The sequence below is a fragment of the Gopherus evgoodei genome, chromosome 4 (genome assembly GCF_007399415.2).
Source record: "Gopherus evgoodei ecotype Sinaloan lineage chromosome 4, rGopEvg1_v1.p, whole genome shotgun sequence".
NCBI lineage: Eukaryota > Metazoa > Chordata > Testudines > Testudinidae > Gopherus > Gopherus evgoodei.
The window spans coordinates 8027234-8039945 of NC_044325.1; the positions used below are offsets into that span (position 1 = coordinate 8027234).

Consider the following 12712-nt stretch of genomic DNA (forward strand, 5'->3'; position numbering starts at 1 on the left):
AATGGAGAAAGTTCTGCAACTTCAGCCAGATCTTTGTTACCTTTAGGGAAAGGGTGAGCCGATCGCGGACATAGTTCTCTTCTGTTTTCACCTTCTCAATCTCCCGCTCCAGCTCCAATCGCTGTTTGCCAGCCTGCTGCAGGATCAGCTCTCGCTCCTTCCGGAGTTCGTTCTTTAAAGCTGCAGTGCGTTCTTTGTACTCCTCATCCAGCTTCCTATTACCACAAGAGAGGATGGTAAGAAGAATGAGCAAACACCGTTAAAAAGCAAGTCGGGTAGGAACAGTCACACAGAAGCAGTTGGGTCTTACACCAACAACTCCTACATGTGAAAAAGACTCATGGGAGAGAAAGCAGAGATGCACAGATCAGTAGCACACCCACCCACCAGCCGTACTGTACAATGCTGAGTGACATGCACATCCCAGGTGATGTTCTGCATAGGCTGCTCCGTTTTTAGGATTAAACTGGATTTCTATCTCGCCAATCCAAATCTTAAAGGTAGAGTTCAACTAAAATTATATTTGTGGAAAACAAAATGTAACACTTCCTGCCATCTAATCAGGAAGGCAAAATGAGAGCACGAAAATCAGGTGTGAGGACCCTGATGCCCAAAAAAGAGGGAACTGTACAGATGGAACTGGGTTGCAAAGAGTTTGAAGACCTTTGGTACTGTAGAAATGGGTGGTAGGAAAGAGGAAGACAGGATCAATTTGGATAAGCCCCCTGAGCCCTTCAGAAGGCATGCATGCGCACACACTTGCATTCTTCAGCCTGAAGCTTTTCTTTAGAGCCCCACACATGCAGCAAAACAATTATTTCATTTTTATGTACAACCAATACTGTATAAACCTGCAACGACCAAACAAAAGGGAGAGTCCTGTGCTCTCCGATCACTCCAGCCCCCTTCACAGCAGTGAAGGCGGAAATGCAGGTGGGTTGCCATACCTGAGGTTGTATTCATTCCGGCGCTCTATGGTAGCATGGTGGTCGTCAACTTCTGAGGCCATAAGAGATTTCAGTTTTTCAGCTTTTTCCAAATCTGAGCGCAGCTTCTCTTTTTCTCTCACCACTTGGTCAACTCGCTCCCTATCGAAAGGAAGGAATCCTGGATTATACGCCCTTCCCTGGCTCCCGAGCACCCAAACAAGTCACTCACACATATCTCAAGGCCTGAGGAATATCCCATTTTCTCCCCCGCTATACATCCCTCCAGGTCATAGCCACCTTCCTCTTGGTGAAAGATCAGATGGGCTTGTCTCATCAGTTCTAGTTCTTCATCAGCGTGCGCACAAGTGCATTGTTGCCTCAACTCTTGCTGGACAAGACGGATGAGCCTAGGAACTGCTTTGGAGTAGTTTTAATTTCCTGCACTGGTGGAGCTGTGTCACTGGGCCAGGCCACCTTCTGTCCCATTCTTTAGTTTTCACTGTTTTGATTACCTCTGTCACCTCACTCTTGTGCTGTACCCACCGGTCACCTGGATTTGTTTTTATTACTTGGTCTCTTTTGGATCGGCTACGTTGGACAGTTCCCTTACGGGAGCTCAGTTTTCAATTTGTTCTCTCTCTCCTGGCAAGTCTCATCCCGGAGGGAAAGTAGAGCGGCTGAAGTGTACAGACGAGAGCTTACCTCTCAGTGCTTTGCTGGAGACCGTTCTTTCCTCTGGGTCTTTTATTCAAAATCTCTTCCAAGACAAACCCGAATGGCAATGTAGTGAAAGAAGATGTGACCCTCCAAGCACTGGCAAAGGGATGACTATCATGTAAACGCAGCTCCCATCAGGCCTGACAAACTCACTATACCTGCCACACTGCTGTCGTGGTATTTACCCATAAAGAATGTCTTGTAAAAGGTATCAAAAAAAAGCTCCTAGAATGCTGGTCATCACAAGCATTGAGAGATGGATGTATGGGTGCCATGCAAGGAGTTGTGTCTATGTGCTAAAAATATGTTTAAACTAGGTAACCAGGCAGGGATGATAAACAAGTTTTTCCCCAACAAAGAAATGTTATGTGATCTGTCTGCCTAGGCCTCTGAGGTAAATTAAGCACAACAAGGGGAAGATAGATTTGCACGTAAGTCAACAGGAAGAGCCAGATTGACTGGGGGATGTGAAATCAGCCTGGGAAGGCATCAGAGACTAAAGCCACAGGGGGTTGTCTTGTGTTTGGGGAAACAGAAGCAAAAAGATATTTTTCTGATGCATTTCACGAGGAACACTCCTGGCGGAAGGGAGTGATTCATGAAAAACCTGGCTCCTAATTTAACTGAAAATCAGCAAGCTCTGCAAAGGACTCTGAGAAAGAAACCGTTTGAGAGACAAAGGATTGTAGTCTGCTAAAGTTATGTTTAGACTCTTAGAAGCGTATTACACTTTTGTTTTATATGTAACCAGTCCTGCGTCCCCTACCTTTACTCCATGTCACTTAAAAAAAATTCCATGTTTGTTAATAAACTCGTCTTTGTTTTATCATAAGTAGACCTCAGCACTGTAATATTAAGCAAAGTGTGAACTCTTAGCTGAATCAAACAAGCTGGGTTGTACCCTGCCTCTTTGGAGATAATGAACATGGTAAGTTTCTTTGAGTGTCCAGTACCAGGGCTGGATATTCCAGGCATAGGTGCTGGAACTAGGGGTGCTGCAGCACCCTCTGGCTTGAAGTGAATTCTATTATAAACAGGGTTTACAATTGGTTCAGTGGCTCACAGCACCCTCATTATACAAATTGTTTCAGCACCCCTGACTCCAGGGAAACAATCTTCCAGGGGCTCAGGATTTGGAGTGCAGCAAGTGTTACCTGTCTGGCAAAGGAGAGGCTGGCAGAGTCCAGAGAAGTTTGTCGGAGGCAGCTAACAGACCAGAGTGACAGGGAGCTGCCCCAAGTTCAGCATGAGCAAATCTTTCGCTGAGGCAGAAGGGTAACAAGGTGTCTCATGTTTCTGAGCACCCTGAGAAAGTGTCAGTTTTGTACATCCCGTGTGCTTGCACTGCATGACAAACCCACGTCACACTGGAGAACCATAACTAGTCAGAAGCACTCAAGGCAGCAGGCATCAAATCTCACCGTCCGCAGCACAAGGCAGGACCGGCTCCAGGCACCAGCTAAAGAAGCTGGTGTTTGGGGCAGCCAATACCAAGGGGCAGCCCTCCAGCCGCTATTGGGGCGGCACGTCCAGGTCTTCTGCAGCAATTCGGCGATGGGTCCCTCAGTTCCTCTTGGCGAGAAGGACGCGCCGCTGAATTGCCATCAAAGATTGGAACAGTGTGATTGCGCTGCTGCGGCTTTTTTTTTTTTTTTTTTTTGCTGCTTGGGGCAGCAGAAAACCTGGAGTCGGCCCTGGCACAAGGGCCATCACTATTGATGTTCCTTGGCTGTTACTGTTTCCAGCCCTTTAGGAACAAGCAAGAGAGATGCTCAAGAAAATCCTTTCTTGTGGTTTTGTTTTTTCGGACATCTGAGCGTGCTTTCCTGTGAAGCTTTGCTTCCACTGAGGTAGATCGCTTCTCAGACTCGCAATACGCAGGCTAATGAGAAATTCGGAGGTGATGTGAAGCACCAGAGGGTATTTTGTCAAGAGGTACAAGTTTTCACACCGTTTTAGGGAGATGTTCTCTGAATTGTGGAATAAGCGAACAGTATCTAAACTCCTGCCCGGCCACGTAACTAGGACACAAGGGAGATCCGATGGAGAGTGAAACCCTGCTAACTTACAGTAAATGTCTGATCTCCATTTTGAAGCTGGCCAAGGCGGCCTGATGGGTTCCATTCTTGGTTATCAGGAGCTCATTTTCTAACGCCAGAGTCAGCTCCGTCAGGTTGACCTTCCCATCCAGGCTAAAATCCAAGGCCTGTAAAACAGCAACAAGTCAGCACAAACTGGGAAAACTTCCCTTCTCCTGTAGAAGCTTAAAATGAAGGTGACAACAGAAAGCTGGGGAAGCCTAGAAGTGGCCTGCGCTTGGTGGTGAATCTGTTCTGAATGGCAGCTCCGCAGGGATACAGAAATGTAGCCTCTCATCTCCCTCCCAGAATTAAATCCATGCTGTGGCAAAAGGAAAGGAGAGAGGCACAATTTCCAGTTAGACATACAGTCAATCAAGTGCACACACGAAAGAAGCGACAGATGGATTTGTCTGTTTACTGTAGGTCTCAGCTAAACTGCATTTGTTTTTAATTTAAATGTGGCAAGATGGATGATTGAAAATGATCTTCCCAAACATTAAAAAAAGTCTCGCAATAAAGGTAACTAGAGAGGTAGGTTAATTTGTGCATGACCCCTTAGCTTCAATTAACTTGTGTATTTAATAATAAAAACCTCACCTTAATTAGATCACAAAGCCCATTGCTAATAATTACAATGGTGGAAGCCTTTGATGGGCCTCTAGTTACACTTTGTTTTAACTGAAGTATTTTACCATACTTAAAATTATAAAAAACACTGTGTGTAAAGATGACAGAAATCACACGTTAATGCTAATAAAACCAGATAGGAAAAAAGCTAAAAACTAAAGTAATCAAGCAGCAAATGAAAGAGAAATTAAGGAGCTACATTTCTCAAATGCCAGTCTGGCTAAAAAGAAAACAACTGAATTTTTAGGACTAGCACTTGGCTTGAGCCCAAACTGAATTTCCTTGCCTAGGGCTGACAGAGCTTTGGTGCAAGTGTTTATAGCAGCCAGTAATGCTCAAACTCAGTGTAACATTGACTGACAGACAGGCGAAAATTCTTACAGTGTATCCCGTGTCATAGAATCAAGTGCCAAGAACAAGTACAGGAAATTCTCCTTTAGCTTGTCCACAGCTTTTGAAAAGGTAGCCTGGGAAGCAGTTTGCTGCAGGGTGAGCACATCTGTTTTGCAATGGATATGAACATTTTTATCCTCTGGATATGGAACACCCAGCATGAGCCAGGATCTCAAATGTTGCTCTCCATTTTGTTATGTGCAACAATTTAGAGCATTCTGACGCTGGAGTATTTGGTTTGCTGGCGCAATCTGGTATTTAGACATCTAAATCATTACCCCGACCCCTGGAAGTATAGGTGGCCTGCTTCAGGAAGGATGGAAAGCTGCCTTTTGTGTCACCTTAAAACCCATTCACTCCATGGGAGTTGTCACTTCTCATTTCTCTAAGCCTTAGGAAGTTACCATGGATATCAACATCCCTGCTGTTCCCAGCACTGCATCATTTTAGATTAAAAGGGCAGATCCAGAAGCAGCAGTGTCCAAAATCAAAACCAGGTGGCTGGGGATCTACCCAATTACCGTGAGGATTTCATGGCCATTCTCGATTCCCTCTTCATGCCACGTGTCAAGTACTCGCTCCACAGAGGCATAGCCCAGCCCGTCGTCGAGGCTGGAGAAGACTCTGAACCCAATCGTACTAGTCATCGCAGACAGGGCAGTGGTGCGTCTCCCACTTTCATCGAAGGACTAGAAGAGAGGAGAGATGGGGGTCTGCAAAGGCCAGCTAAGGGCAACACTGGACATTTCCTACCGCTGCCGAAAGAGGAAGGCTTATAAACCGAATTGCCGTAAGGACATGAATCTTCTCTCAACTGCACTGATGTAGCTCAAGAGTAATTCCATTTAACCCAGTGAAAGCCCAGTCTAACCAGGCCCTTGCTGTTAAGTTTCTAATGTAAAATAAAGGAGGAAAAGTTCTACTGTAGCAAGACAGGTTCTCAGGCTGATAAGAGTTTTACCCTGTTGTAATTACACAACTATGGGCAATTTTGGTTTTGAATGTTTTGTTGTTCCCCCCCCGAAGGGGTGCCTCAGGAATGCATCCGCACATTTGCCTTTGCTGGCCCTTCCTCCCCACAGACCACGTGACCTTTCAGTGGAACAGTTGCCTGGTGGTGCAGGCTTTCACCTGATCACTCTGGACCAACAAATTTTTTTTCTCACTTTACACCGTGGTTTCAGGAGCATTCAGGTACTTCCATAAGAAGCGACCTGGTGGTGGCTTATCCTGATTCCTCCACACCAAAGCAGTTTACTCCTCTTTACCGCATACACAAAGATGGCCTTTGTATTCATGATGGGCACAAGCAAACCCAGATGCAGCAGTCGTTTTAACCCACCCCAGCTTGGCCTGTGACATTCCTGCTGACTTTCTGGAGTCAGATAACCAATGCCTAGGGAGAGCCTTTCCCCAAAATAACATGTTCTCTTTTGTGGAGAGATAACATGGAACTTGAAACAGTGACCACTCTGGTCCCCAGTTCTTACACCAATGCAATATTAGTCTGGTAACGCCTGGGGGGTCCACCAGCAGCAATCAGGTGCCTGCATGGAGAAATAAAAGCACGTGGGGCATGACTCAATCTCCACTGAAGGGCTCCGGCTGACTTTAAAGGACTCTGGATCAGGGTCCTAGTCTAATGTGGCGTCAGAGAATCAGGTTAGAGATCAAGAAGGCCTATCAGCAGAATCAGGCAGCGACATCTACCTGAACGCTTCTCTTATTACTACATTATCTAGTCTCCCCACCATCCGGGACTAGCTGCTATTAAAAACTGTCTAGCATTCTAGTCGAATGAGGCTATTTTCCAGAGAAATACGGTCCCAGTGCTTCTCACCTGCATGGAGAGGTGCCGTTTGAGTTGTCTGTATGGGGTAGAAGCTGATGGCGTAAGAGATTTTCCATTTTTAAATAAGCCATAGAAAAAGTCCTCTATGCTCATTGTGCCATCTTGTTCAAGATTATGGAACACCTCTTCAAGCACCTGAAAGCAATAAAATACAGTCATCGTCCTTTATACACATGGAGCACCTCTCAGCTGCATCAACACGAGACACACTTTTACAGCTCAGCATAAACTGGTAGAATTTTGTTTTTTAAGTCTTTTGTGCAAATGTCATTTAAGGAGCAAACCAAACAAATTACTCAGTATACCAGATTAATAAATAATAATAATAATAATAATAAATGAAATGGCAATTACTGTATTGTGAACAGTGGCTGAGTTACAGAAATACCAAATACAACTACACTGAAGCCTGTGTACCAGCGCATTTTTTCCCTGCAACATTTTAAGCTGTTCTCCCCTCTCAAAACACAGTTTAAAGAATTTCAGTGTCTCGAGGGGTAGTATATTCAAAGAACTATCTTCTAGAAAACGTTTTCTCCATTACTTGGGATTGGTCCTGCTCTGAGCAGGGGGCTAGACTAGATGATCTCCTGAGGTCCCTTCCACTCTCATATTATATGATTCTATGCTCCCAAAGCCTCCTGGCACAAGGGTTTCAGAGCAAATGATGTGCTGAAAGAACACCAGCTTGCGGAGTAGCAGCTGAACCGAGGGGTAGTGCCAGGTTAAAATAAATACCATTTACTACCACAAGGCAGCCTGGTTTTCAAAACCCCTTAATTTTTAATATGGAAAGTGTTTAAAACGTGCAGTTCATTAACTTTCTGCACTACACTCTGCTTTGACTATGAAAGAATCTCATCCGTTTCTAGTCCCTTTCAATTCCTAGTTCCCCGATGGCAGCAGGACGCTGCAATGTTTGTGTTGCAAACACTGCAAATGAATATTATCCCATTAAAATACAAACATCATGAAAAAAAAATCATTTAAGTTGTTATTTGGGGGTGTAGAAAAGCTACTGTCTACAAACCTGTGAATCCTAAACTAACATGAGAGTGTCCCAGTAACACAAAAAAATTCACGTCAAATTTAGTTTTGAAATATTGCCCCAGGGCATTTGCAAATGGAGCTCAAAGCAAGGGTCTGTTGACTTCTTGGCAAGCACTCTAGTGCCTGATGAGGCAGTTTAATACCACGCAGCGGTGTAGTGGTTTAAAAAAAAAACAAAAAAAAAACAAAAAAAAAAAACCACAAAGTGGGCAAACTAACCTTTCTGGTGCTCCAGATGGGGCAGTGACATAGTAGGCATTAAGGGGGTGCAGTGAGTCCCTTATTTTGAATTGTGTTTAGGCTAGGATGACATCGGGGTGAACGTGAGAAGTGCCATTCAAAAGCTTTTTGGCACTCTCTGCTATACACAAAGTGATCCGAAGCGAGTTAACTCCATATTCCCCAACCAAGAAGCGGATAAACTCCATTAACCCCTGGACCACACTACGGATACCCTGGATACAGACCTGCCGTTTACTTTCTGGTTTGTAATCACAGTTTAGATCCCATTTTACTGGAGAAACCTTCATTAGTTAGGGCTGTTACTACCTTTTTATAAAGACAGGATTGAACACTTGTTGACTCAAAACCGTTACGCTCATTAGGAAGCTATCAACTGGATTTGGATCCTGTTTTGCAAGTTACCACCTATCTCTTTAAAATGGACAATTAAATGTATCCTAGGCATTTTTCAGAGAAAAGCGAGTCATTTTCCTGGTAAAAGTGAGGAGACATTTCTTATGGAAAAGCCTTGACAGTACTTTGTGCCACCCCAGCTTTCCTCTGAAAAGAGACACCTCCGCCCTGCCTCCGAGATCATTACCTCGCCATCGACAGTCTGCAGCCCATACTGCTCACAAACGGAGATAAGCTTTTTCCTGTTCAAGTGGCCATCTCTGGTGATCCCTAGATTCTCACAAACCTCCTGCAGCTTCTCTTCTATCCAGTCCTGGGGAGGGGACGATGCAGTCTGTGATGCATTCAAGTCATCTGGATTCCAAAATCTCAACTGGCCTGAAACAAGTGCAGTTAGTTTGACATTATTAAAAGGAGAAATAAAAGGATACAACACACCATTGCAAGAAACTCTGGTGGATTTTATAATAGAGAACAAATCTGAAGCTAACACTATGTGCCAGCACAGTTATGTTACCCAACACCTTCAGCTGGCTGTTTGCCAGCACTAGCAAGTTATCTACCTTAGGGGCTTGTAATGGTGCCCATCACTACAGCATCTGGGCACCTCCTTCTTCCTTGGTAAGATTCTTAGTGAACTTCATGGGATCTTCTGCTGTGCTTCATCCCTGGCTGCAGGGGCTCTGCCTGGGGCAGCATTTCTCATTGGGGGGGAGGGGGTTGCTGTGTCAGCTGGCCGAAGGAGAGACTCCAAAGGGAAGATCTTGCAGCATGTTTAACTTTCATGCTCCATCATGGGCTTTGGGACCTGCACAATCCAAGGGGAAGGCAACTCCCCTCATGCTCCCAGAATGACCTGTAGTCTGTAACTCAGCTGGGACCTGAACCATGAGGAACTTTGGAAACTGGGACCAAGCCTTCAGCTGGCAATGAGTGCAGGCTGGGGGCCCGCGGAGGGACAAGAGCACAGGCTGGACATGCTCACTGCAGCCTAGATGGAGGAGGAAGGGGTCAGCTGCATTCTGCACAAGCTGGAGCTTTTGCAGAGTCGTGTAATGTCTGCCAGAGTTCTACTCTCAACAGTTGTGTGTTGGCCACTAGGGCCAGACCTGGTTATCACTAGGGAGTCCTACAGCCCTGGCCATGCTCCTATGGCAAGACATTCAGAACCCCCCCATCCCAAAACCATCTGAAGCTTAAATATGCCATTAAGCCAATGTTTTGATCAAGATATGTTCAAACAATTCTCTGTCACCAGCAACCTCCACTTGAATCCCTTCCTCCAAGCAAATAAGTTCAGTGCAATACTATACAGCCGAAAAATGTTAACGTTTAGAGGGTTACTTGAAAGGGTTAGAAGACTCTTTGTTGCAATTCCCCACGCCAGCCTGAACTCTCCCTCTTACACACAGACACACTCTCTGGGGGAAGAAACTGGTATTTCCAAAGTAAGTGGGAAATGTTTCGCCATCTCTCAAATCAAAGCAGAGAGTCTTCAGGATCTTTCTGTGACTGACCAGCCTCCTGCAATGACTGCTCGCGAACAGTGCTCCACAGTCTGTGAAGACAGTGTGCTCTAGTGGGCCGGGTACTGTACTGGGTGTCAGGAGACCAGTTTCATCCCTGGGTCTCCCACTGACCTCCTGTATGACCTTGGGCATTGAACTTCCATGTCTCCTCCTACTCTTTGGACTGGGATCATCACTCCCTATGTTTTGGTTGGTGCGTTTAGGACAAGTGATAAGACACACACAACAAAACCTTAAGGGAACAGTTTAAAGTCTAGTAGGGTGACCAGACAGCAAGTGTGAAAAATCGGGACGGGGTGGGGGTAATAGGAGCCTAAATAAGAAAAAGACCCACAAATCGGGACTGTCCCTATAAAATCGGGACATCTGGTCACCCTACACTCTAGCCGAGGTAGAAGGAAGTCACTTAATTCAGTGACTCACATTGACATCTAGTGGCCAAGGAGTGCAACTCCATCTAATGCTATCAGCATTCCCACTGCTGGGGGAAAGCCAGGAGAAGGGACTGTACTAGCAGCATCTATGGCAGTGGGTCTGCACTGCTGTAGCCCAGTGAATCTCGCTACGCAGCAAGAGGCTTGATGTGTGTTGGTACATAGTTCCTCCCCCAGAACTCACAGCACGGGAGCCCCAAGCAGCCGGCCATCCCAAAACACGGGGACCTGCTAAGTGGGGAGGAGGAGAAACAAGGGAATGGGATAGGAAAGACGAAGAGGGAGATGAACAAGAACTGGAGAGAGGTCTGCTTGGGACAGAAGAATGAGAATGGGTGAAGGCAGCAAGTGAGAGGGAACCCCCTGCGCCCCCCAGGGACTGGAATGCAGGAAGCTAAGAATCCTTTGGGAGAGGGAGCAGGATTGAAGATGATCCAGGGCCACTCGCCTCCAGGGTGGGGCTCAGGCAGCCGCCTGTCCCGGTCCCAGCTTTTCGTCTCACCCCAGCCTTGAGGCAGGTTTCCACCTCAATGTGCTACAATAGAAAACTGAAGCCCTGCAGTCTACCTGTTTGTGTTAGCTGGTCACCATTACAAAAGTAGAGACTCATCAGCCATGTTCCACTGCAAGAGCATCTAAAGACCTTTCTCCAGCAGCCTGAACCTATCACTTCTGCATAGGCCCTAGGAACAGGCATCGGCTTCCCGGAAGCACAAAACCAATATTTTCAAGCTTTCAGAGGAACAGGTTCCAGCACACAGGGATCTCACATCCCCAGTGAGAGTGAGCCAGGAACCTCCTCTGGTCCAGGTGGATTTTAGCCTCAGACACTTGCAGCCGGTTCCTGGGCTCTGCCTTGCTGAGCACTGCCCCATGAACATTCCCCAGGGCAAGATGCCGAGAGCTCTGCTTACAACTAGATTAGGTCTGAATCAGAAATTCTTACCAAGAAATTGCCATTGTTTAACTTTCTTATTCTCCTCCATTCCCCCTCCTTAACTTTACAAAAATTAAAGGAAGCGCTTCTGCTTGTTCTTACCTTCTGCTTCATATTCCTCGCTGTCCTGGGTTTTCCAGTGCTAAGAAAAAAATAGGTTCCACAAGTTATTATTCTTCAAAAGGCAGCACAGGTATAAAAAGGACTCTGGTCATCATCAGATGAGCTACAGAATTCCAAGAATGCCGAGATACTTTCATCTCCACAGCCTCCAAGGCCAAGCTGTCAATCCAAGCCTTTTTGATGAAGTCCATTGATAGCAGTGCATCTATTCCAAGGTATTTAGGTGAGGGTTTGCCAGGGGCATCTCAAAATAAAATCACTTTTGCAGTAAGTGTAGTTATCGCAAAAATCAGATTTGAAGATACCAGGCTAGAGCAAAGTCTGGTTAAACCAGTTCAGTTAGGAGAAAGGAAAGAGAGATTTATTTTGAAAGGGGCTCAATTAAGCAGAACAGATCTGACTTTGTGATGGGAGCACGTGGATGTGAAGGAAGATTTAAGGAAGGGTATGTGCCTAGATTTCTAGGTTTTGGACCATCCTTCCAATTCTGGAACAGCACCAGCCATCTCTCTTCTGCTCTGCCTATATGACAACCCAAAGACGACAAGAACGACTAGCAAACTACACACTATGCTCTCATCAACAGCAGGTACCTGAAACAGCTACATCTTGCACACCACCAGGTACCAGGTATGGAACCCCCTGTCCCGCTACCAGTCCACACAGCACAAGCAGCAGATTTTCAGCGTCAAGATAAGGTGCAAGAAAGCTGTTCTGCACCCTTTTATACCGCTTCTATCCAAACCAAGTTCAAATCCTGGCTCCCCCAGGCTTGAAAATGCGCTAAATTGATTGAATTAAGGCAGCGTGGGTTTGTCCACAACAGCCTTTCAGAAGTGCTAGCTCACCTTTAAAATCCTACTCTAGGCACTGCTTCCAGCTGTGACAGGTTAGAGACTGTTCGGGGAGAGAGCAGAGCACTGATGGGAGGTGGAATCTAGAAAAAACATATTTGCAGGCAGTGGACTTTGTAACGAGCCACATGGCAAACAGGTGGTCGTACAACACACTAGCTTTAGCTTCTGAATGGATAGCCTCTTGTAGAGCACCTTGCTGAAATCCTAGGCAAATATCCCAAATATCCCTGGGACTGTGAACTGCTACCCTCATACACGTATGATCAGGACATCTGCTCACAGAACATGCAACAAAGAGGCTTAAACTGTTCTTTACCTTATCCATTGTGACATGGGTGGGACAGGTCAGCCTCTGCTCACTGAACCTGCCCCACATTGGGAAAGGAAACCACCAAACAGCTGCTGTAGGACACGAAACCAAAACAACAAGCTCCTCCTTACCTAAACTAGAATATTTACTGAAGACGTGAAAGATAAAGCAAGTCACCGATGTACTCTCTGCCCTCCCTACGGCAGCAGCCAGATCCCTACGAAATGCCCTTCCCAG

The 12712-nt window shown here is 45.9% G+C and overlaps 1 protein-coding gene across 11 annotated transcripts in view; it reads right to left on the bottom strand.

The window, feature by feature from the left end:
- NIN (ninein) overlaps positions 1–12712 on the bottom strand; it is a 123131-nt gene that overhangs the window by 58423 nt on the left and 51996 nt on the right. For all 11 annotated transcript variants that reach the window (XM_030562841.1, XM_030562844.1, XM_030562850.1 and 8 more), the window contains 7 exons: positions 11288–11327; positions 8473–8663; positions 6588–6734; positions 5269–5436; positions 3716–3852; positions 948–1088; positions 41–215 (listed from right to left, as the gene is read on the bottom strand). In XM_030562841.1, coding sequence (XP_030418701.1) covers positions 41–215; positions 948–1088; positions 3716–3852; positions 5269–5436; positions 6588–6734; positions 8473–8663; positions 11288–11327 — 999 coding nt within the window. The remainder of the gene's footprint in view (positions 1–40; positions 216–947; positions 1089–3715; positions 3853–5268; positions 5437–6587; positions 6735–8472; positions 8664–11287; positions 11328–12712) is intronic.